Source organism: Brassica rapa, chromosome A02 (genome assembly GCF_000309985.2).
Source record: "Brassica rapa cultivar Chiifu-401-42 chromosome A02, CAAS_Brap_v3.01, whole genome shotgun sequence".
In the NCBI taxonomy this organism is placed as follows: domain Eukaryota; kingdom Viridiplantae; phylum Streptophyta; class Magnoliopsida; order Brassicales; family Brassicaceae; genus Brassica; species Brassica rapa.
In genome coordinates this window covers 14271417-14293775 of record NC_024796.2, presented here as the reverse complement: position 1 = coordinate 14293775, position 22359 = coordinate 14271417, and the positions used below count along the sequence as shown (strand labels likewise).

Here is a 22359-nt window from a genome sequence, read left to right as displayed (position 1 = left end):
CAATATGGTGATCACCAGGATTCGAATTCTGGTAACTGAAAAATTAACATTTCGGCATCGCTAGAAACAGAGAATTGATACGTGATAACACGTGACTAGTCTGGACCACTTCTGTGGAGCAATGATACATCTGTATAATTCAAAAAAAATATTAGGGATAGGAGTCCAAAATTTTAAATTGTTTATAAATACATGTAAAAAGAAACTAAAATTTTATTTTTGTCCAAAAACCCACTAATACTTTGAACCGGCCCTAGTTGTGAACTTTATTGTTATAGTACTATGTTGTCATATGACATAATACAACGCATCTCAACAGTGTCATACAAAATCTCGTGAGATTAGTTGTTTCTTAGTTAAGTGAAAATAAATTGAAAAATAATTTTCAAAAAGGTGAAAATATAAGAAAAGAATATAAAATGTCTTTTTGAAATATTTTCTACAAGTATTAGAGCATTTTCAATGGGAGTTCTATCCATTAGAGTTCTAAATATATATATATATATATGTAATTATGGGATCTATAATTTGTAGAAAACCGAACCCAAAATTTCTTAAAACATTTGGGTTGGGTTTTCCACAAAATTATGAACTCCGTAATTACGTATATATATATATATATATATATATATGTTTAAAATTTAATGGGTAGAACCCGGTTGGAAGTGTCTTGGTGATCTTCCACTATTTTTTCATGATTACGCTAATGCAGCAGACTACTCCATCTTTTATGTTCACTAGATCCTTTCTCCGCGCTACGCGCTGTTACATTTATTATTTTTATTTGTATGTGAACTTTTTTTATTAAATTATATATAACTAATTTTAAATTTTGATTTTTTAATATATTTTTAGTTTGGAGTAAGTATTTCTATTGTATGTAACATAATTAACTAATAAAATATGTAAAATCAAGCCCGAGATTTTAGAGTTATGTAAAAAAAATATAATTATGTATAGAACATAAATTATCTTAGTTTAAAAGATCGGAATCTCATCTCGAGTAAATTCATGAAAAGAAAAAGTACTCCAATAACCTACTTAAAATATAAAACCCTCATTTCAATAAAAAACGTATTTAATAATATTTTTTGACGTGTAATAGTTGAAAACTGACAATTGAATATTGATCTAGAATATTATTTTAATATATCTAATGGTAAATTATTAATTGTAATAAACAAATTTTGAATTTTGTAATATTACATGAATTAGAAGTCTTTAAATCTAAAGTCTATTTTGTTAACATAATATATTTTTTATCATTTATTATTTTGACATTACAAAATATTGCTTTAGTTTTATTTGTATATTAATTTTTAATAATTTAGTTTCTTTTAAATAATTTTAAAATTATCAAGAATATAATATATTTAAAATTATTTATTTAAATATATCCAAATATGATGTCTCATTTTTATGTGTGCTTGCGTTGAGCATATTTATTTTGTAGTTTGTATATTTAATAACACTTTGTTGCGTGCCGTTCTATGGTTTTAATAAATGTGTTGTCATTTCATTTTTATTACTACTAACATGAGTTTTTAGTGATCAGTGATAATATATTTTTAACGTTATGTATTATATTTTATCGTATATTTTTTAACTCTTCATGCTGCCACTTTTTTTAGAATCATTTTAATTAGATAATAAGTTTAAAGATGTAAATAAAACTGTGTATGTTGTAAATTTAGACTTTTTAGTGTAATTAAGCACTATCAATTATGGAAATTATATTATGATTTTATTTTACTAAATCTTTTTTTTCTGTGTATATTTTTTGTTTTACTTTGTATTTTTACAATTTTATTGCTTTATTCTTTAATTGCAGATAATTGCTCTTTCCAATTTTTGATTCATATAGTTTAAAAGTCTTTGGTTGATATTTGTTTGTTTTCTTTCTCCAATTACAATGTACAGTTCGACCGTTTCTTTTTTTTTTGGGATTAAACTACTAAAATCATCAGATTGAAAAGCTTAAACTCCAAGAATGGAGTGAGTATTTATCCTAGAAAAAACTTATTTAACCACAAATATAGTGAGATATTATAATATTAGAAGGTATGGAAACTCTTCTCTGTTGTCTTACGCTAGACATAATTAAGTTGTTGTCAATTGATTTTATATTTGTGATAACTGAAAATATATTTTTATGTATTCCTTACATCATTGTTAATTGGTTTACGGTTCGATCATTTCTAATACATACTATGAGTAATATAATATTAGATGTTGATTATCTCCTTCCAATTAGGAATGCACAGAATCAGAAAAATTCAATGTGAGACCACTTTACAATTGTATCCTCATATCTATATAGATTTAGTTTATAGATTACTTTCATAATATTATAATATTACATCATCCTTAATTTTTTGATATGACAGCTCATGCGCGAAAATAATAAATTGTTTAATATTTATAATTTTATTATTTAAATATTTACTTTGTTTATAAGATATAAATTTTGTTATGAAAGCTAACTAATATATATGTATAAAGTGTAGGTTAAAGAATTTTAAAATAATTCAATGTTTGATTATATGACGCGTGGTCGTATATAAGGGTAACGAAGGTTATGTGGTTTGAATTACATATTTATAATTTGAGAAGAGTAATTATTAGATGTGACTCCTGTTTTTAGTAACTAATTAAATACAGTATTAAATATAATTAAATAATTAGTATTAAATAATAAATATTGTTTAGTCGATGAGAAACATACACGACAGTGTATGGGCATATGTCTGTTTTGAGCTCTTGTATAAAAGAAATTGTAGTCCTGGAATTCTGTTTTTGAGCTCTTGTATAATATAATCTGATTTTGATTCTTTTTTAAATAAAAGAAATTGTAGTTCTTCAACTCTGTTTTTCGTTTGAAACCGCATCAGTATTAATAGTCATCTCGTATCGGTAGTGATAGTGATGACTGTGGATCGATCATGGTGTACCAGGCATGCTGTGCAAGGATTAGCTAGCAGAGGATTGTCTTTCAGTTGTGCCTCTTGTCTCTCACGAGCATCTGCAATAGCTTTGGCAAGCTCCTCTCTCTGTTGTATCAAACATGGGTTTTAACTTGCTCATCAAGAAATTTGTCTGAAAGTTTTTCTATTACAATACTGTAGGTGTCATCATATTGTTATATTCACAAGGAAGACATCAATGGAAAATGAGGAAACAAACGTACAACAACAGAAACAGAATGGATAGACAACATGTGGAAAACTGAGCAACTCTCAGCTCAGAGTTGGTTAGACTTGCCGCGCCAGATTCCGATACCATCACAGGGGCAGAAACTAACTTGAGGGCTCTGATACTTATCCAAGAACTCCAGTTTTGGAAAGTATAGTTCCCTCAGCTCCCTCCACTCCACTTTTAGCCTGGGAAGGAATTTCAGACGCAAAACCTTGACACTGCACTCTGTTGGCTTCTCAGGCACGGACTTCCCAAAGCCTGTAAGCTTGGTTCCTCCTTTGATGTAGAGTTTTTCCAACATACGTAGCTTACCAGGCTCAAGCAATGAGGGAAGTTCAGCATCAGGAAAACACTGCAGGTCCAGTTTCATTAACTTCTCTGGAAGGTGGCTTGGAACGGCTACCTTCTTTGGAGCCTTGTGAGGCTTTGGATCTGTAACTGGGCTATTAGGAGGAAGCCGTGTCATCGACCTGATGAATTATTTTACTGCTCCAGAAGTAGATTCAGCTTTGTTGTGTTCATTAATACCTCCCCACGCCACTTTCAACTTCTCCAGATTGGAGAAGTCCTGAATATCCACAAACAGCTGAGAAACAGTGAATTTACCACCTTTGTTTATAGTAATGCTTAGCTTTCCAGCTTCTTCAAGTGCTTCAGTTCAGCCAGTAGACACAACGTCTCCACATCAGTAGCATCACTAACCACAAAGCCTTTGAGAACCTCCAAGTTCCAGCCATGACAACCTCTTTGGCATCCGGTCTAACAACGTCATGGAGCTTGTTGAGGCACGGATCTCCTGCCTACAGATTAAAAAAAACATAGAATAAATTAAAATTATACTATAAAATCCAAAAAAAAAGATTATATAAGTATTATCAACTAATTAAATTGACAATAGGATAAGAGAAACACACGAATTACCTCATGCTTTCGAGAGCAGCCTTCTGCAGTTCAGGATTAGGGTCTTGAACCCTCTCAACATAGAGCTCCAGGTTCTGCTTCAGTTTCAAGTCCTCTTCAGACTACAAATCACATCAGATGCCAAACATATCATATAGAAATCACTTTAGCAAGGCTTTCAAAACCAACAAACAACTTATCAGCTAAACCCTAAATCTCTACATTAGTGCAATATCTACAGCTTAATCGTAATCTCCACTAACTCTGATTATGAACTAACTCTTGCAGCCAAGCAAAGATTCAAAGAGAATGAAAAATCGAGCTTACCAGATCTTCCTCTTTCTTATCATCCTTCTTCTTGGGATCCTTAGAAGGAACCTTGGTCGTAGCTTCATCCCGCTTCGCACCATCACCAAAGCTGTTCGGATCTGGACCTGAAGCCATCTCAATCAATTGTGGAGGATGTATTGATTAATCGTGTGGATCAGATCGTGAGATGGAAACGAAGAGAGGAAGAGCAAAGGGTTTTACGAATCATCTAGAAAATTGGGGGTTTGGAGAATTGAAAAAGGGAAACGTCGGATCTCTCCACTTTAGATCGTGAAAGGTGAAACGAAGAAGGCTAAGAGAAAAAAGAATGGGCTTCCTGGGCATTGACATTTACATTTTGTCTCAAAAAAAAACGAAGCCCATATTTTTAAACTCGTGATGACGTGTCAGAAAGGGATCTCCTGATTGGCTGATTTAATTGTCCTACGTGGACAGCTTCACTGATGCTCATTTCATTCTTTTGCTAACAGTAAACTGATAAATTTCATCGCTGATAGGTTTACTTTTGCCTCCAAAATGATTAAGAGCATCAGCTATTTTAGTACAAGCTCTCACCAAAGCATCTCACAAATGATAATAATATAAATATTAAAATTACTTTATTTGGAACACTATTAACATTACTTTAAAAAAAAAAGGAAATCTAGAATAGTGACATATAGACAAATCTCATACAAGTTTCTCAACCATTTTTAAGAGAGATTTTAAGAGAGAAACTTCTCTTATTTCATTAGTTTTAATGGGAGAGACTTCAAAACTACCGAAATTGTCATAATAGGTTTTATTTGATCGTAACTTTTGTTACTAGTTAGTTCCAAATTTCCAATGACTGAAAGAGTAAAGCGGAAAAGACTATAAATTTTTTATTTTATAAGAAAAAACTCTGATGGATATATGGAGAAGAAGAATAAAGCTCCTACTCAAATTTCAAAAATAAACAAGACTTTTACAGCTCGTCTTTTGTATCCGATGCATCATCAATCTTCTTAGGTTCCTCAGTTTTAGTACTACTAGTGGTATCTTCAACATGAGAAGTTGTTGGCTTGTTCTTCTCAATGAAACTTATGAAGTCTTCCTTTGTCCTGTTTCCTTCGTACGCTACAACGGTTCCACTCACTGATCTGAAGTAAATGGTTGGGAAACCTTTCACATCAAAGGGTTCACTTGGGATATCATTTGCGGTTGCGTCCTACACACCAACATATATTTGTGTTTAGGACAAATCAAAGTTGAGATAACATGTCGAACAACAAGAAGAAACATAGATCAAGCTTACTAGTTTTGCTATGATCACACTTGGGTCGTTCTTGAACGCCAAAGCCACTTCGTCCAAGATAGGGGCAATTTTTTGGCAATGTCCACACCATGGCGCATAGAATTCGATCAAGACTGACAGATAAAATTGATTTTTTGTATCAGTTTTTGTTTTGCAAGAAATTAAAAAAAAAACACTACTAGAGTTTATAAATGTGCTCACCATTCTTTCCAGACTTCAACACTATGTCGTCAAGGGTCTCAGCTACAACAACCTTCACTGGTTCGTTGTTCTCAGCTGGAATAGGTTGAGATTTTTTGAAGACATCAACTTTCCCGTCCTGAAGAAAACGTGTTCTTTACGTTAGGTTATGTTGATTCTACGTAGTTATTATGCATAAAACTCACAAGAATGTGTGTAAAGAGAATGAAACAAACCTTAAAGTCCTTCATCCACGATTCAATCTCCTCAACCACAACGTTTGCTTTCAAGTACTTCTTGCTATCAGGAGTCTGGATAATGACAAGGGGAACTTGGCTCTCTTCTACTCCAAAGTACTGTTATACCAAAGAACAAACTATGCTTAGTTATGTGTAACTTATAGCATAAGAAAATGATTGATATAGACAAAGAATGTAATAGTTAACCTCCAAGGCGCCTTTGCCGCCCTCAGCATCACCAACAAGGAAAGAAAGATCTTGTCCTTTGTAAGATGTAGCAACTTTACGGAACTTCGATTTTAAAGATTCAGCTGATTCTCCAGTGAAGTTGACAAACATCATTACCTGAATTTCAAAATATTACTACAACCAATCAAAACCAAAAGATCATAGAAGAGTTTAAAAATTAAGAGCTATCCAAAAGCTAGAACCAAACATAACAAGTTACCTTAGTGGCAGAGCTGTCGAAGAATGATGCAACATATGGACGGTTGCTTGGATCACTGTCAAAGACTGTGACAAGTGGAATGCTTGACTCTTTGAGAAACTTCTCTAGAGCTTCCCCATTGAAGTCCTATATTCAAGATTTCTAGATCAGTTAAACAGCATGAAACGTTATTTAATTGATGTAACGTACAATACAAGTGTCCCTTTGTACCTTGGAATCAACAAACAGTTCATCGAAAGGCTTGAAAAGCCTCACGACAGGTCCTGCCACTGATGAGTCTCCACGAGGAAGAAGCTTGGCATCCAAAGTGTGTGCAAAATCATAGTCACCGCGCAGTTTCTCAGCAAGGGCTATGAAAGAATCAAACTCCTCACCGGATAACTTAGGGAACACGCCAACCTAAGACAACATAAATGGACAATTACTTAGATTAAATTAGAGCCAGTCTTGGATATAATAAAAATGCAGCATTCGTTTATAACTGCCAAATTATTGGTGGTTAATATGTATAGATTACTCGCCCCCAAAATAATTAAAAATATGTAAATATTGATCATTTAATAATTGTTTTAAGCCCTATGAATCTCAGGACTAATCCTAGCTGCAACGCTTAATAAAACATTCTTAAAAAAGGGAATGACATGCGAGGCACTTACAGCAACAACATTCTTTTCACCGACAACCTCAGCAGCATCAGCAGCTGTCTTAATCTCAGATGAAGCAGGTCCACTTTGCTTCTTGACATAAGAGACAATACCGGGAGCTTCACGAGGTCCGTTGTAATCTTGAATAGACTTTCCTCCATTTCTCAAAATCTTGATAGTGGGGAAGCCCTGAATCTTGTACTCGTTTGCAATGCCTTTGTTTGATTCCTCACTAGCATCAATCTTGGCAAGAACGAGGGGAGGGTTATGGGTGATCAACTCTGATGCAGCCTTCTCGTACTGTTATCAAATATCACCAACGTTAGTCATGAATCTAGTCAATATATATTACTATTAATATATACCATATTACTAGCCATATACCATTAATTTTGGTGAAGGAAAATTTTAGTCAATAAATATTCATAAAATTTTGAATATAATCAATCATAATTTTATGAAAATCATTTGTAAATGGAAGTTTCATATTTTAAAATGTAATTATTATTTAACAATACACTTAATCAATATATTTATCAATAACATTTTCATAAATAATGCTAAATGTTTTTACAGATATTACTATTATAAAAAAATTATAAATCATATTTACATAAACACTAACATTTTTTTTCTTAATATAGTCAATAATTAAAAGCCAATATGTTTACCTCAGGAGCAAGGCTCTTGCAGTGGCCACACCTAAAAGAATAGTAAAACATAGGGTTACCAAATGAATTATAGGGTTTCGAGACACGATCTATGTCAACAGTTCAAAAAGGCTCAGATCTTACCATGGGGCGTAGAACTCGACGACGATGAAGTCATGCTTGTTGATGGTTTCGGTAAAGTTAGAGTGGTCTAGAGTCAAGACGAACTCCTTCGTCTCCGTCTCTTCGCTTCTTGAAGAAGCAAAGATAGATAAGACCACGATCGAAAACAACGCGAAACCTTTAAACGCCATTATCGTTTTCCCTTCTCCCTCTCTACTGTACCAATGTTTGTATGAATGTTATGCTTGTGTCTGAACGAGAACATATATATAGCTCTAGTCATTAATGAAATAACACGAAAATGCTGGATTCTAAGTGGTCATAAATACACGCGTCGAGTTTTAATTGGGTACACTTAGTCATTGGATTTTAATTACCTTTTTTGTAAAAGGGGATTTTAATTACCTTTTTTTTTTTGTAAAAGGGGATTTTAATTACTTTGGAAGGATTTTGTTTTAATTGACTCTTGACCATAGAACGAAAGACTATTTAATATTTCACTATTTACTTCTTTAAACAGCAGTGAAAATCATATTAATGAGGATTTGAAAAAATCTTGTAAGAAGATGTGGCCGTTTCTGATTAATAATTTATTGTTCATTTTGGTAAGAATATTGGGTCAACATTCAAAATCAATTGAATTTTGTAAATGACTGACTAAATATGTAGAGAATGTAAATGGAGGTTTGATTTTGATAATTCTCCAAATGGCATTATTATTATAGGTTTTGAAGTTAAATTTTATACTACAATTTTTATTAAATTATTTTACGTTTTTGGAATGTTTAGTTAAAATGTCAATATATCATAATTATGACAATACATCTGCAAATCATGTCTAACACATCTACATAGTTCCTCTTCATTTTTTCAATATTGTATGTTCCATAATGGCAAAATGATCTCTATACTGAATAATGCTATTACACTTAGTTTTATGTTTAAATTGTTGTCATTGTGTTCTAAGACAAAAGTGTGTGACAGTTTATAACATATAGATCTTACTTTATGTAATGAACCAAATAACATGTAAATCTATGGATTTCCGATTGATTCATACTCTTTTCTTGTCAAGAAAAATTCACAGAAATGTGTATATTAATAATTAAACAATAAGCTACACACTTTTTTTTTGTATTTGGTGAGTACTAAGGACAACCCTTGTACAAGTTTTTTGTCAATGAAAATTCTGTGATTAGTTTAGAAATATTTATGTAGAGAATATAGTTTAAGAATCAACGGTTCTTCATTTCATATTCTCTTAATTTTTATAATCCGATGAATGTCATTTGACTCTCTTTTTTTTTAGCAAATCATTTGACTGCTAAGAACCTGTTATCATAGTTCAGAACGTCGATTTTGCTTCTATTCTTGTTTTCATGACTTTCCTTCTGTCATTAGATTGATAAGAATTTATATTGTATTTTGGTTTCACTCTCTTGCTGTAAAATGTATTGTGGATGTGTTTTCAGTCAACATGGAATCTTCCACGTTTAAGAAGAAGTTAAATCATCATTTATTTGTTAATCCTGGAAAGTTAAAAGAAGTTACAAACTATTATGTGCAAGCTTTTGGAGCGGTTATAAAGAAAGCTTTTTATTTTCTCTCTATGTCGAGCTATTTTTAGATGACACTATTCTTGTCATTTCCAAAGGAGTAAAAGATCTATCTAAGTATGTTATTTCTTTCTTTTCCATTATTTTTGTTATTTTTTTTTGTTTAATCTAATCACTATACATATTTGACTAATGAAAGGGAAACTATAATCAGGCTTGAAGTGACAGTGAATGTTGATGAAGTCAAAACATTAGCTCTTAACAATGATAATAACTCTGAAATAGAACTTAGACATGAGAAAGATTACTCATGGTTGATCTCAGTTGAAGGAGATAGAGGAATTCAAGCTAAAATATTAGATCCGTATGGTTATATATGGGCTCTTTCTCATACTAAGGCAAAGAACACTTGTAAACATGTAAGTATTAAATCACTTTGTATTTAAGTTCTAAATTTCGATAAGTCAACAAAATAATTCATTATATTGTTGTTTTATAGTGCTATTGCTCTTCTCCAATTCATTTGTTTGACTCTCTGTGTACTCACCCTAGAACACTGCGTTGGATAAAACTAGATTCACCCACGTCTGCTTATGTACAAGAATTGAACGTTTCAAGTAAACTAGAAGAGGTATAGTGTCATTTTGAACTAATCTTGATTGATATCATTGATGCATGTTAATATCTCTTTTCATCCTTAGAAACAAAAAACGTTCGTTATAACATGTAATGACCATGTCGATAACCGAAGTCAAGATTTCAAGACCATTCCATTTTCATACCATGGTTTTACTTCTCTCATGCAATATATGATTAATGTAAGTTTGTTTTGCTTGTGTATTTACAATATGTATATGCTTCATTTTGTTTTAATTTCACTTAGGTTTTTGTGTTATTAGGTGTATTGTTACATGGTCGTAATCCGCTGGGCTAATTTGATAATTCGATTCAAGACGAAAGAGATTGAAAAGAGAGTTTTATGAGAGGTTGGATAAAGTTCTTTTAAGGGTTCATTCAAGACTTGAATGTATTAATTTTAATTTGGACACCAGTCCTCTTGGCCATAGGAAACTCGGAGTAGAATGTGTTGTTAAATTGCTTCAGACAATTCTTGCCAAAATAGGATATAAGGAAGGGATGAACGATTCCATCAACACGGAACTCGTTAATTGGATCGATTTATTAGGGTGACATTGCTTAGGTCGGTTAGCCGGTGGTCTGCTTGGGTTTATTCTTTTATGTTTTGATTATTGTATTTAATACATTAAATATTCATAATATGAGAACAATAGGTTTATGGTATGTATTGATATCCTTTTGTTATGCTATCTATTATGATTTTAACTTATTGATATTTAGGTATTCTGTTAGAGATCTAACCAATTTCGGTTCAGAATAACTATTACGTTTTCGGATCAAATTCAGTTCATTTTTTTGGATTTAGGTTGTTTGCCTAACTCTACCATTAACGGTTAGCGGTTGGAGCATTACATTTTGTTTCTAGGGGTTCCATGATACCCGTCAGCATTTGTATCAAAACTTGTGTTCCAATTTTGAATGAATACTATCAGTTTGGGTGAAAAAAATACTATTCAACTTTTTTTGTTGTCAGTTATACTATTATAAATTACGAAAAATATTATAATAGACAATATTACAACTAATAATTCTATGTAATTTTATGAAGATTCACGTCATCACCTTGAAGCTCCGTATTAGATCCATTAATGCGGTATTCTTTCCGCCATGTTAAAGATTTCTAGTAATCATTTTCTTCCATATGCTGTAAGTATTCAAAATCTTTAGGACCAAACAATCAATTGTCTTATAAAGAAGAGTGTTCAGACGAGCATATTAGGCCTTTAATATTGTACAAACACTCGGCCTTTTAATCGGCCTTACAGGCCTTTGCGAGTTGAACATTGTAAGCAGAGTGAGAGATACTACCATAAAAGTGGTAATTAACAAAGGGAAAAAAAAAATAGACGGAAGCTTCTATTTGAGTGAGTTGTAACTTTACCAAACTAGCCCTAACACGACCTCATTTCCCGAGGGTAAAAATTGTAACTATATTACGAAGACACTAGTAGAGACAGTGGCGGAGGAAGAAAACGTCAAGAGTCTAGAGCTTGGCGCCATCAGCGAAATCGAAAAGAGTGAAAGGAGGCGCTGAGCTTAGAGTTTCCGAAAACAATCTCCGGCGAAGATGACTGAGATCACATCGGCGATGGACATCGACGTAGAGGAGAATCATCCTCGCAAGCCGAAAGACGTCGCCGGCGGCTTTGGTGCTCCGCCGCAGAGCAAGGCGACGCCTTGGGTCGAGAAGTACCGTCCTCAATCGCTAGACGACGTCGCAGCACATCGTGACATTGTTGATACGAGTAATTGAGCTCACACACTCTCTCGAATTTCATCACCTAGGGTTTCAGAGGATAGTGGTGGTCTAAAAATTGAGTCTTTTGAAATGGGTTTGCCTCTGATTATGCCTGAGGCTTTGTGTTGGTGAAATTGAAAGTGAATGTTATCTTTCTAATGCTATCTTTGCTCACTTTTGTTTTTTTGTTTTTGTGAAACAGTTGATAGGTTGACCAATGAGAACAAGTTGCCTCACCTTCTGCTCTATGGTCCTCCCGGTACAGGCAAAACATCCACCATTCTAGCCGTTGCCAGGAAACTTTATGGCCCCAAGTTCCGTAATATGATTCTTGAACTCAACGCCTCTGATGATAGAGGCATTGATGTTGTCAGGCAGCAGATTCAAGATTTCGCTAGCACTCAGAGCTTCTCTTTGTGAGTTTCCCTTTCTTTCTTCTTTTGCTTTTTTGTGGTTTGTTTATTATAATGATGAGCATTTGGATATGAAATGTATTGTTAAGGCTTTACCTATGTTAAGCTGTAGCATCATGCTGAGTAGAAGAGTAAGATATATCATTTTGTGTTGCAAGTTTGTTGTGGATGATAAAAATAATAATAATTGAATTGATGATTGCAGAGGAAAATCTTCGGTGAAGTTGGTTCTGCTAGACGAAGCAGATGCCATGACAAAAGATGCTCAGTTTGCTTTGCGTAGAGGTAAGGCTTCATATACTCGGTTGTTTTTGGTTATGTTTAAGTATGGTACTAACTAGTATGTTTCTTTTTCTTTTCTTTTTTTTTTTGCTAGTGATTGAGAAGTACACAAAGAGTACTAGGTTTGCGCTCATCGGAAACCATGTCAACAAGATCATCCCAGCTTTACAGTCCAGATGTACCCGATTTAGATTTGCCCCTCTTGATCCTGTTCATGTGAGTCAACGTCTTAAACATGTCATAGAAGCTGAAGGGTGAGGGAATAAAAGATATTTCAATCTTCAAAACTATTTGTTAGTTGTGTGTGTTGTCTCCACCCTGTCTCTTTGCTAATTGTGCTTCTTTTTTTTGTAATTGGACTAGGCTTGATGTGAGTGAGAGTGGTTTGGCGGCTCTTGTACGGCTGAGCAATGGAGACATGAGAAAAGCCATGAACATTTTGCAGTCAACGCATATGGCGTCAGTGAAAATTACAGAGGAAGAGGTTTACCTCTGCACAGGAAACCCATTGCCAAAGGACATTGAGCAGATATCTCATTGGCTTCTAAATGAATCATTTGCTGAAAGCTACAAAAGTATGTGAGCCATAACTTACTAAAGTTAACTGATTCCATATGTCTGTCCTGGCTCTTCTTGATTGCTACCTTACTCTGTGCAGAAATATCAGAAATGAAGACGAGAAAAGGACTTGCGATTGTTGATATCGTCAGAGAGGTTACCATGTGAGTGACATACTTGGTTATTTGCTGATTCTACTGTATGCGTCTGTGAACCAACTAAGTTTTGTTTCTCCAACAGGTTTGTTTTTAAGATCAAGATGACTTCACATGTCAGAGTACAACTGATAAACGATTTGGCAGACATCGAGTTAGTATACTTCTGTTTTTTTTATCTCTTGTGGGTTGTTTCATTGTGAATGCCTGGAGTAGAGAGAGAGAGTAGTAGCTTTTTGTTTCTAATTTTGAGTCTGTTTTTATGGGTTTTTTACAGGTACAGATTGGGTTTTGGATGCAACGACAAACTGCAGCTTGGAGCTATCATTTCTACTTTCACACACGCCAGGTCTGCTTTAATTGCTGCAGCAAAGTAAAACCTGTGTGTTCTTTTATCTTTACCATTTTGGAAACCCTGCATAAGTAGCTTTAATATAATTCAACAAAGACAGAATGTTTTACCTCGCTTATGTTTTCCTGGTAGTCTCTATGTACATTTTTTTTATGGCGGTCTCGGTGCCACCTTGTTATCCCTCTCATCTCAGTGCAGATGCAGGTTGCTAATAACACTATATTAATGAACAAAACCAGTAGTAGAGAAAGAGTGAACTGTTCTGTCTATTCCTAAATTTTGAAAAAATGATTCAAACCTATGTCCTAAGCATTATCTTCCTGTATTTTTAATATTTTGTTTGATAAAAATTCATATTTTCTCTGATATGATTTACCATTTCAACTTATGTAACTAATTCTATAATGTAAAATATTCTCAATACTATGTAACAGATTTTAAAATGAATTTATTCCAAAATTTATGTAGAGAACCATTATATTGCTATGCTGGGTCATACATAGTGTAGGCTGTGTATCTCGTATTAATCAAGGAGCAAAACGAAGGCTTAATTATTGCCAAAAAAAACCCAATCCGTTCCCTTCCGGTTCAGCATAGTGGATTCAAACCGGTTTACCGGCACGTGGGATGCCCGTGGTTGGTAGTTTCCACCAACTCGCACGTGACAGCTTAGAAAGTTCTCTGCCGAACAACAAGTGGATCAAGCGTCGACCACATCTGGTTCCCGCCCAATAGCCGCGACACAATCTCGTTATCTGCGATGGCATCTACGTAATTAAACGGAACTTCGAGGGCGTTGCTCCATCTACTCGGTTCGGTCTTAGCCTCGCACCTGAACTCCGGAGACACTACTCGTTGGTCCGAGCAGCTCGACCCGCCGCCGATCAATTCCGGTTTGTCGAAGTTTAACATAACCGGAGCCATCACATGACCGTTCGCTACCTCACTCCGTCGCTTCTCTATGACACCTTTCTTGTTGTATATACGACACAACACCCAATCGTCCAGCTGTTTCAAACCAACACATCCGGTCAAACAAAACCCGTTACAAAATCGTATTAAAAGAATCCGGTTTGATTCGGTAAACCACTCACCCTTAAACTGTTTCCCTTCCGAACCGACCGGTCAACGTCTGCGAGCCGGTATTCATGCATAATCCAATTGGTTTTCTCTCCTCTCGGAGGTTTTCCGGAATAAAACACTAGAGCCTTCTTTATACCGACCGGTTTAGGACGACCGATTGGTTTATCAGCACCTGTAGCTTTCCAATAGCCAGTACCAGCTGCCCGGTTTGGTCTTGAACCATTTGGGTACTTCCGGTCTCTCGGTGAGAAAAAATACCACTCCTTTTCTCCGTACAAAGCCATGTCTGTAAAATCTTAAACCGGTTAAACTAAACCGACTGTGTCTTCTTCTGTGATTTAAAAAGTAAACAAAAACGTACCGGGAAGGTCCCAAGCATCATATCTATACAAATCGAGTTCAGTGATGATAGGAGCAGCGATCGGCTGCGACGCGCATTTACGGCAGAGATACATGAGGACGAGCTCCTCGTCCGTCGGATGAAATCTAAATCCCGGTGGAAATTGCAAATCAGCCCCTGCTTTCACCATATCTCACTTTTTCTTCTTCTTCTTATTGTTTCTGGTTCGTGAAGATGTTTTGAAACTTCTTAAAGCAATGAAGAGAGTTGAATTTATAAGACAAAGAGAGTCGACACGTGGCGAACAGATAGGGCCTTTCGTGCTGGTGGAATGGAATCTCAGCAAGTAAAAATGTTTTAGTGAGGTTAAATTGTAGTGGAGGATTCATTGAAGTAGATGGAAAGTGACACGTGGAAGATGATGATAAAGGTGGTAAGTTTTGTCATTGCTTACGTCAGACAATTTGGAGTATAGCGGTCCGAAGCATGTGGATTTTGGGAAAGAGCGATGAGAATCGACACGTTGGATCTCACGCGTGTAACTTTCGAAAAGGGAGACCGATAGTTGACTGTATCTAATCATTTTTTCACTCATTGATTAGTTACGTGAGATTCAAGGCGTATTAAAGTTTATTTTAATAGTTTTGAACTAGTATTACACGAGCGTATATTAGACGACTCTTTAGGGAAATCTTTTTGTACGATCATTTGAGTTTTTTTTTTTTTTTTTTTTTTTCATTTGAGTTACTCAACGTTACTTTCGTATCATTTGGTCTACGATTAAAAAAGAAGAAAATATAACTCATAGTTATCAACTTATGCCAATGTCACTTTTTGAACTCTGTCATTTTCTCTAATGGAGTCCACAAGAGAGCGTCATCTTGAGCCGCATGTACCACCTACTAGATATACGCTCAGATATTTCCCACGTGGAGCGGCATTGTATGTTCGGCCGCCTTTTGTTTTGGTGGGTTGAATTTGAGATAAAAGCTCAAAAAGTGACAGAAAAGTTTTACACGTGAAAGGATGTGGATGGTTCATCAGTTTATAATCAGAATGATCCGATGCATGAATTTCCGAGCATAGCTAGTTATGGCCCAAGTAGAACATACAAGTACACCCACCGAGATAAAATAAGGTCGGCAGGATTTGATCAAATATTCGTGTAACAACCAGAACTATTTGCACATGTGACATGCCACGTGCTTCTACCAGAAGCAAATATTAAACGCATGTAATTTATGTTTTCGGTGCGGGTTTTAGCTCACTTTAATGCTATGGACCGAACCAGCATTATACGAAAAGAACAGGACACGCAAAATCTTCACGATGTGGACATATCATCACCATCACCATCACCACCATTATCATCATCGTTACCACCGACGAAACCAAAGACAACAATTGGTATGTAAAATCAAGAGAGTTGTATGCAGCAAGTTAAAAATGATCATGTATTGGGACAAGACAACAAGTGCTACATTTCATGTGGAAGTGAGGAACCAAACATCTAGATTAAATCATTAAACAGGTAAACCGATGCGACATTGCAGTTTCAGAGGAGTAACAGATACTATGTGACCGAGAGGTTTGTTCTACTTAAACCAGATTAAACCAGTAAACCGATACGACTTTTCAGTTTCAAGAGGAGTAACAGATACTATGTGACCGAGAGGTTTCTTCTACTTAAACCAGAAACGAAATTGGACAACAGCAGATACGTGATTTTTAAATCAATCCATCCTTCCCTTGAGGATTCTCTCCTTGATTTCATTTGGTGTTCTGTTGGATAAAAACATCATCATGAAAGAATGTTACAATCTTAAATAATATAATTGCATTGTTCTATGTTCAGAGGCAAGATGTGGAAACGATGAGGAGAACAAAACTTACACAACGTAGACATGTCCTCCCCAACCACTCAGACAATCGCGGTCAACTGAAGAGAGAAGTGCTTGTGAAATTGTCTCAAACAATTCCTCAGCTTCCTGAAAATAAAAACATTTAAAAAAAACCAAGGAAAGGATCAGCCAAACTCAAGTTGTAATATAACTCTTCATTAAATCAAGGCTTGATATAATGCACGTTGCACTTCTTATAAGATGCCTTTTGAATTTCAAACCTCATTTGCACAAAGTTATACCAGCGATCGAAGTATAACTAACAAGCCTGCACTCTGCAAAACCTCATTTTCAGGTCAAATGAAGATGTTCGAAAGAAAATCTACGATCACTATTATGCATACATTCATTCATTCACACCAGACCTAGATTCTACCAAAGAAAATTAATGATTTTGATAAACAAGCGTGGCCTTTGAACACCTCGTTCCTAAGCAGTAAGCCCACAAGCACAAAAAACAATTCCCAGCAAATCTAGATTCTATAATAGAATCCTATATATGAAGGACTTTTCCAGGTGATTCGGTAATAAAAAGAAGATTTTTCCAAGGAATATACCATATCTGGTTTGTACATGGCTTCACAGGCACCATATAGTGATTCTGAAGCAGTTCCAGACACAACAAAATCTTTAGCCAACTCCCTACGGTAAAAGAGACAACAAGTATCAAAGGCATGTCCACTATCATCGGACCAATCAATTTCAATAAATCCCAACTCTATTAAGAACTCAAAAAGAAACAGCAAAAGCAAGATTCTTAGATTATACATTAAACAGATAAGTATAGTCCAGTTATATGATTTAAGCTTCTTTGGATAAGAAGCGATCAGAACAATTTTATAACTAGCAAGATTCAGGACTATAATCACTGATCATCGACACCAAATGTCATTACATATTAAAACTAAGAGAGATAACGTATTGAATATTAGGATACGAGACTCAGTAAAGAAATGATGAGAGCAAAAGCAAGATAATATATCAAACCCACTTATATGAACGACCTGAACAATTAATACTGACCCATTCACCTAGCAAAATTTGAACTATACTCACTTGCTAACAGCACTAAATGACATTATAAATGAAAAATAAGACGTTTTGAATAACAGGAGATTCAGCAAAGAAAGGATGTGAGAGCATAGTACTTGGCTCCAATGGAATCCATAGTGCAAATGAAAGGTTTATCATCTTCTCCCAATCCAGCAATCACAGGTTGGCACAAGTATGGACCAAACCTGAAATAGTAAGAAGCTAGTTAGTTTCGGTCTCATCAGCCAGAATCAAAATTCAACTTATAGCTGCGACATCACAACATAAACTACACAAAAAGCACCGAAAGTTTCAACCTTTTCTCATAAAGAATGGCGGAGACAAGACTAGCGAAAGTCTCAGGCTTCATGTCTCTCTCTTCCCGAAGCTGATACAACTTATGACGAAACACGAGTCTCTGGTACCTTCACTCCCCAACCACCAAAACAGCTCTAAGTTTTTTTCAATTATGTGAAATAGTGAACGAGAGAGAGAGAGTTGTAGTACAGTGTCTGGACATCAGTGGCGAGACCGGAAAGGCCGATGAAGAGATGATCGTGGATCTTCGAGATTCTCTTGAAATCCGTAGCGATGGTCTGTAACTGCACACCGAGCCTTCGATCACTTGCTATAGCGAAGCAGTTCTTCCCTACCATAGCCACCACGGCACTTCCGTTGTACTCGAAGATCTGAATCACCAATCAATACTTCGTTGAATCGCTCAATTCACCATCAGTCATTGCTCAAAAGATACAAAAGATTAGAAATTGCGAGAGTGCACTTACCGACATCGGAGAAATTAGAGTGGAACTTGGGAGCTTTCCTAACGGAGAAGAAACCTGAGAATGTAGTTTGTTTTATTAACGGGCCTCGTTAAATAACATTTAGTGTGTATAATGGGCCTCATTATCATTGGGCTTTCAGATTTATCTTCAATAATATTTCTTACGCTCCGTCTTTTTTTTTTTTTTTAACCGTGTGCAGTTAAAGCTGTACGTATACGTTGCCAATAATTCACACAACACAGTGCATAGAAGTTCAGAGTCTTCAGACATATTCTCTAAACCTTATCTTTTGGTCAATGCATTATGCATGTGCTACGACTACGAGCCGACTTGGTCCAAAGTTCTCCTACAAGTACCAGAAGAAACTGTTTACTACGCCATCAACATTGGAAATGCCAAGTTAGTTGAGTGCATAGTTCATCCCACATCATTATGTATACTTGATCAGGCCGAGAACTAGAGGGCCATAAACAATTTAGAAAAAACCTCATATTTTTTTTTACAGTTTGAAAACCATATAATCTATGTATATTAGCTCTTTTGAATTTCTATATAGGTAGAATATTTTTTTTTTTGAATTAATCACGGTGGCCGACGATCGAGGTCAACCGACTACTATGTGGGTCCAGGAGTACAATGTTAAATTATCTGGTAGCCAACGAAGATCGAACTGCGGGGTCGAACACTTTTGGAGATCCTTGGCAAAGTTAAACAAATGTGCATTTTTCATATGAATAGCTTTCTTTGCCGGTGCAATTGATCAAACCTGTTCGATGAAAAAGAAAAACATCCCCCTAATAGAACACGAACTCATGAGAATGTTGGAGAGCGATGTGGTTGTGTATTCATCATTGTAAGCCATGGATATTTGTTTTATTTTTATTTTCCTCATGATATTAACCTCAGAGAGTTTCACAAAGACGATAATAAATATATGGTTTTGGAGATATACTCTCAGTTTACTTGGGAGTTGTACGAGCATCGAGCCAAGCAACTATGTCGTTGATTACTGTGAAAATATTTTCGTCTGTATCACCTTCTAGAATACAATGGTAGCCACCTGGATAGAGCTTCAGAGTTTTATCTTCGCTGATTGCTTGCTCGTGAAGGAACTTGCTCACATTAGGATCGGTCACTCTATCTGCAGCTCCATGGAGTATCAACAACGGCAATGAAACTTTATCAACTTGCATCTCAATGTCTCTTGTCGCGTTCAGAAGCTCAACAGCGGTTTTCAGACGCGTTTGGTCATCGTAGCATATCACATCATAGTCGGACTTGATCATCCACAGACAACAACATCAAATATGACGTCAGCTAAAATGCTTATGCATAAACTAGTCTGTTGAAAAACTTACCAGTTTTCTTTTACTCGGGTCTCTGAAGAAGAGCTCGCTCATGTCTTTCTTTGGAAAGAGCTTTGCTTTGGGAAACAGTGTTGACATCAAGATCAACGCGTTCAAAACTAGCTTAGGAGGCTTTACATCTTCTGAGATCTTACACATTGGAGCCACAAGGATAAGACCATCCCAGGCTTGAGGTTCTTTTAGATGAACTTTCAAGGCAATAGCTCCTCCCATTGACTGTCCGAACAGGAAACGAGGCACATTTCTCAGTTCAGGTCTCCCTAAGAATCATAATACTACCCACTTAAGAAAAACACCATCAAAATCAGATTCAAGACAGAGATAAAAGTATGATTACCTTTCATTTTGGTGAACTGTTCAATAGCATTATCAGCTAAGTCATCAAAACTTGGGATGTGACCATGTAAACCATCTGAGAGGCCAAAACCAGGATGGTCTATAGCATACACTCCATATCTAGAACCTGCTATTTGCTTTGCTATGCCTGTAAAGAAAAAAAATAAACCCAAGAGTTTTCCCACAAACAATAAGAAGAAGAGCTCTCAACTTATGATGCAAGTAGAAACATGTAACTAGACATGAACCTTTATAACTGAACCAAAATCCTAATTTGAATAAAAATACCTAAATCCGATCCGAACCGGTTCTAGAGACGTATCCAAATGGGACTTAGGGTAGGTATTTTGGATATCAGGTAACACTAGATCCAAATTTAGGTAATTTAGATATTTAAAATATTTTTTGAGAGTTTATACAGAGCTTTGGTTAATTTGGATAATTTCAGATAGTTTTGAGAAATTTTCTTAGATGTTCTGAATAATTCAGAAAAATTTAATTACTTTCGGATAGTTTATAAAACAATTGGTTTAGCGAGTGATTTCAGATAATATTTAAAACTTAATATAAACAAAGCTTAGAAAAAGTTTTCATTAAAAAAAAAAAAGCTTAGAAAAAGCAAATCGAATCCAACCCAAAATTTAAAATATTGAATCCGAAAAGTCCAAAAACTACAAGTAACTCACCATCAAACAAGAAAGTGCAAGTACTGCCATAACCATGACAGAAATACACCGCCGCTTTGATTTTAACTCCGGCCTCCGGCAACCAACACTTGCAGAAAATCTCCTCCCCTTTTGAATTTCTCTCATACCACTATCACAAACACACAGAAGAAGAAGAAGATTTAACAACTACTTTCGATTCTTTTCACAGGAGAACAATGTTTCAGATCACAGCTTACCTCCTCTGTTCTGATCCCGATCGGAGCTTTCTGTCACACCAGATTCAGATCATTAGAAACGACGTACGTTAGATTTCACTAGAGTAAGACTTGATGCAAACCTTGAACAAGCAGTGATCGAGCTGAAGCTGCAAATCAACGAAAGCGGAACGGACGCGTCTTCTCGCGGGAGCTTGATCTAACTCCTCCGAGGCGATTAGGTTCAGCTCGTCACTCACTCCCTCGATCGGAGATCGCTTCGCGGAAACAATCGCCGGCGTGAATCGTCGAGTGATGGCAGCCAGAGAAGTCCTACTTTGGTAGTAGGGAGAGAGAGTAGAGGGAATGTTAAAACGGGAAGTAAGAGCACGATCCATGGAGGATGCCGCCAGAGATTCAGTTCACGGATCCGAGATTGTAAACTCAGATGTGGAAGAAGAAGACAAAAGAGTAGTAGTAGTATACTTTTTGTGCGGGAAAATTCGCACGTGCAACACGTGGTTTCACACTTCTCGTTGACTGACTCTTTTGTTTTTCTTATATAAACGCGTCCGACCCAATTAAAAAATCTCCGTTGGAGAGCTGCGAACCCGGGTCTCGGAGTTCAGAATGAAGATCGCCGTCCATCCGGTTCGACTGCGATCCATATGATTTCCCGGTCTGGTTTAGCATAGAAAACCAGCTCCATATATAAAAGTCGGTTTAGCCTCCATTAGAGCCTATTTATGGGCCTCTCCAATAATGGGCTTTAATAAAGAAATCTGGTTTACTTTATCCTTTTAATTTTGTTTGGACGGTTACTAATTTAATAAAGAAAACCCGGTTAAAGAACTATGTTTTCATATAAAATCTCCTTTTTTGGGAAAATTAGAAAACAAAATTTGAATAGAGATACACTGTACAGTTTCGTCACTCAACTATAAAAGCAATCTAAAACCCTCAGATCTCAGTGAC

General features: G+C 35.6%; 6 protein-coding genes across 7 annotated transcripts; 1 reads left to right on the top strand and 5 right to left on the bottom strand.

The window, feature by feature from the left end:
- Positions 1-1803: 1803 nt before the first annotated feature.
- Positions 1804-5044, bottom strand: LOC103853077 (26S proteasome non-ATPase regulatory subunit 2 homolog A). The gene is made up of 3 exons (XM_009129984.3): positions 4423-5044; positions 4117-4217; positions 1804-3995 (listed from the first exon to the last, which is right to left on the bottom strand). The coding sequence occupies exons 1-3, from the start codon at positions 4537-4539 to the stop codon at positions 3893-3895; spliced, it is 321 nt and encodes a 106-aa protein (XP_009128232.2). The 5' UTR covers positions 4540-5044; the 3' UTR covers positions 1804-3892.
- Positions 5045-5271: 227 nt separating this feature from the next.
- LOC103853076 (protein disulfide isomerase-like 1-2) lies at positions 5272-8242 on the bottom strand. Its single transcript, XM_009129983.3, has 10 exons — positions 8007-8242; positions 7884-7914; positions 7225-7512; positions 6779-6967; positions 6569-6694; positions 6328-6465; positions 6118-6237; positions 5903-6020; positions 5702-5814; positions 5272-5614 (listed from the first exon to the last, which is right to left on the bottom strand). The coding sequence occupies exons 1-10, from the start codon at positions 8174-8176 to the stop codon at positions 5372-5374; spliced, it is 1536 nt and encodes a 511-aa protein (XP_009128231.1). The 5' UTR covers positions 8177-8242; the 3' UTR covers positions 5272-5371.
- A 3405-nt stretch (positions 8243-11647) lies between these two features.
- Positions 11648-13913, top strand: LOC103853075 (replication factor C subunit 5). The gene is made up of 8 exons (XM_009129982.3): positions 11648-11925; positions 12121-12334; positions 12537-12616; positions 12708-12867; positions 12977-13188; positions 13272-13335; positions 13412-13480; positions 13604-13913. The coding sequence occupies exons 1-8, from the start codon at positions 11748-11750 to the stop codon at positions 13701-13703; spliced, it is 1077 nt and encodes a 358-aa protein (XP_009128230.1). The 5' UTR covers positions 11648-11747; the 3' UTR covers positions 13704-13913.
- Positions 13914-14111: 198 nt separating this feature from the next.
- LOC103853074 (NAC transcription factor 32) lies at positions 14112-15778 on the bottom strand. The gene is made up of 3 exons (XM_009129981.3): positions 15123-15778; positions 14773-15047; positions 14112-14686 (listed from the first exon to the last, which is right to left on the bottom strand). The coding sequence occupies exons 1-3, from the start codon at positions 15289-15291 to the stop codon at positions 14348-14350; spliced, it is 783 nt and encodes a 260-aa protein (XP_009128229.1). The 5' UTR covers positions 15292-15778; the 3' UTR covers positions 14112-14347.
- Positions 15779-16536: 758 nt separating this feature from the next.
- Positions 16537-19073, bottom strand: LOC103853073 (proteasome subunit beta type-3-A). Of its 2 annotated transcripts, XM_033285978.1 has the most exons (8): positions 18820-19073; positions 18542-18723; positions 18352-18459; positions 18151-18240; positions 17560-17644; positions 16995-17089; positions 16803-16883; positions 16542-16727 (listed from the first exon to the last, which is right to left on the bottom strand). In XM_033285978.1, the coding sequence occupies exons 1-7, from the start codon at positions 18823-18825 to the stop codon at positions 16835-16837; spliced, it is 615 nt and encodes a 204-aa protein (XP_033141869.1). In that variant the 5' UTR covers positions 18826-19073; the 3' UTR covers positions 16542-16727; positions 16803-16834. The 2 variants fall into 2 exon arrangements, with proteins under 2 accessions (XP_009128227.1, XP_033141869.1); XM_009129979.2 differs by having other exon boundaries at positions 16537-16883; positions 18820-19045.
- Positions 19074-19640: 567 nt separating this feature from the next.
- Positions 19641-21864, bottom strand: LOC103853072 (caffeoylshikimate esterase). The gene is made up of 6 exons (XM_009129978.3): positions 21528-21864; positions 21427-21456; positions 21209-21338; positions 20524-20670; positions 20178-20446; positions 19641-20096 (listed from the first exon to the last, which is right to left on the bottom strand). The coding sequence occupies exons 1-6, from the start codon at positions 21780-21782 to the stop codon at positions 19779-19781; spliced, it is 1149 nt and encodes a 382-aa protein (XP_009128226.1). The 5' UTR covers positions 21783-21864; the 3' UTR covers positions 19641-19778.
- Between the last annotated feature and the right edge of the window lie 495 nt (positions 21865-22359).

Excerpts from the sequence above, each read along its gene's own strand:
- LOC103853073 (XM_033285978.1), bottom strand. Across the intron at positions 18,460-18,541 it reads GCCACTGATGTCCAGACACT|GTACCAGAGACTCGTGTTTC; the intron begins GTACTACAACTC and ends TGGGGAGTGAAG. Across the intron at positions 17,645-18,150 it reads ATGGATTCCATTGGAGCCAA|GGAGTTGGCTAAAGATTTTG; the intron begins GTACTATGCTCT and ends CTTTTACCGTAG.
- LOC103853072 (XM_009129978.3), bottom strand. The coding sequence starts at position 21,782 with ATGGATCGTGCTCTTACTTCCCGTTTTAACATTCCCTCTACTCTCTCT. Across the intron at positions 20,671-21,208 it reads TTGCACTTTCTTGTTTGATG|GCATAGCAAAGCAAATAGCA; the intron begins GTGAGTTACTTG and ends TTTTCTTTACAG. Across the intron at positions 20,447-20,523 it reads ACAGTTCACCAAAATGAAAG|GGAGACCTGAACTGAGAAAT; the intron begins GTAATCATACTT and ends TATGATTCTTAG.
- LOC103853074 (XM_009129981.3), bottom strand. The coding sequence starts at position 15,291 with ATGGTGAAAGCAGGGGCTGATTTGCAATTTCCACCGGGATTTAGATTT. Across the intron at positions 15,048-15,122 it reads TGATGCTTGGGACCTTCCCG|ACATGGCTTTGTACGGAGAA; the intron begins GTACGTTTTTGT and ends AAGATTTTACAG. Across the intron at positions 14,687-14,772 it reads GGAAGGGAAACAGTTTAAGG|CTGGACGATTGGGTGTTGTG; the intron begins GTGAGTGGTTTA and ends GGTTTGAAACAG.
- LOC103853076 (XM_009129983.3), bottom strand. The coding sequence starts at position 8,176 with ATGGCGTTTAAAGGTTTCGCGTTGTTTTCGATCGTGGTCTTATCTATC. Across the intron at positions 7,915-8,006 it reads GTCGAGTTCTACGCCCCATG|GTGTGGCCACTGCAAGAGCC; the intron begins GTAAGATCTGAG and ends CTATTCTTTTAG. Across the intron at positions 6,968-7,224 it reads GTGAAAAGAATGTTGTTGCT|GTTGGCGTGTTCCCTAAGTT; the intron begins GTAAGTGCCTCG and ends ATGTTGTCTTAG.
- LOC103853075 (XM_009129982.3), top strand. The coding sequence starts at position 11,748 with ATGACTGAGATCACATCGGCGATGGACATCGACGTAGAGGAGAATCAT. Across the intron at positions 13,336-13,411 it reads ATCGTCAGAGAGGTTACCAT|GTTTGTTTTTAAGATCAAGA; the intron begins GTGAGTGACATA and ends TTTCTCCAACAG. Across the intron at positions 13,481-13,603 it reads AACGATTTGGCAGACATCGA|GTACAGATTGGGTTTTGGAT; the intron begins GTTAGTATACTT and ends GGTTTTTTACAG.
- LOC103853077 (XM_009129984.3), bottom strand. The coding sequence starts at position 4,539 with ATGGCTTCAGGTCCAGATCCGAACAGCTTTGGTGATGGTGCGAAGCGG. Across the intron at positions 4,218-4,422 it reads ATAAGAAAGAGGAAGATCTG|TCTGAAGAGGACTTGAAACT; the intron begins GTAAGCTCGATT and ends TGTGATTTGTAG. Across the intron at positions 3,996-4,116 it reads GCTGCTCTCGAAAGCATGAG|GCAGGAGATCCGTGCCTCAA; the intron begins GTAATTCGTGTG and ends TTTAATCTGTAG.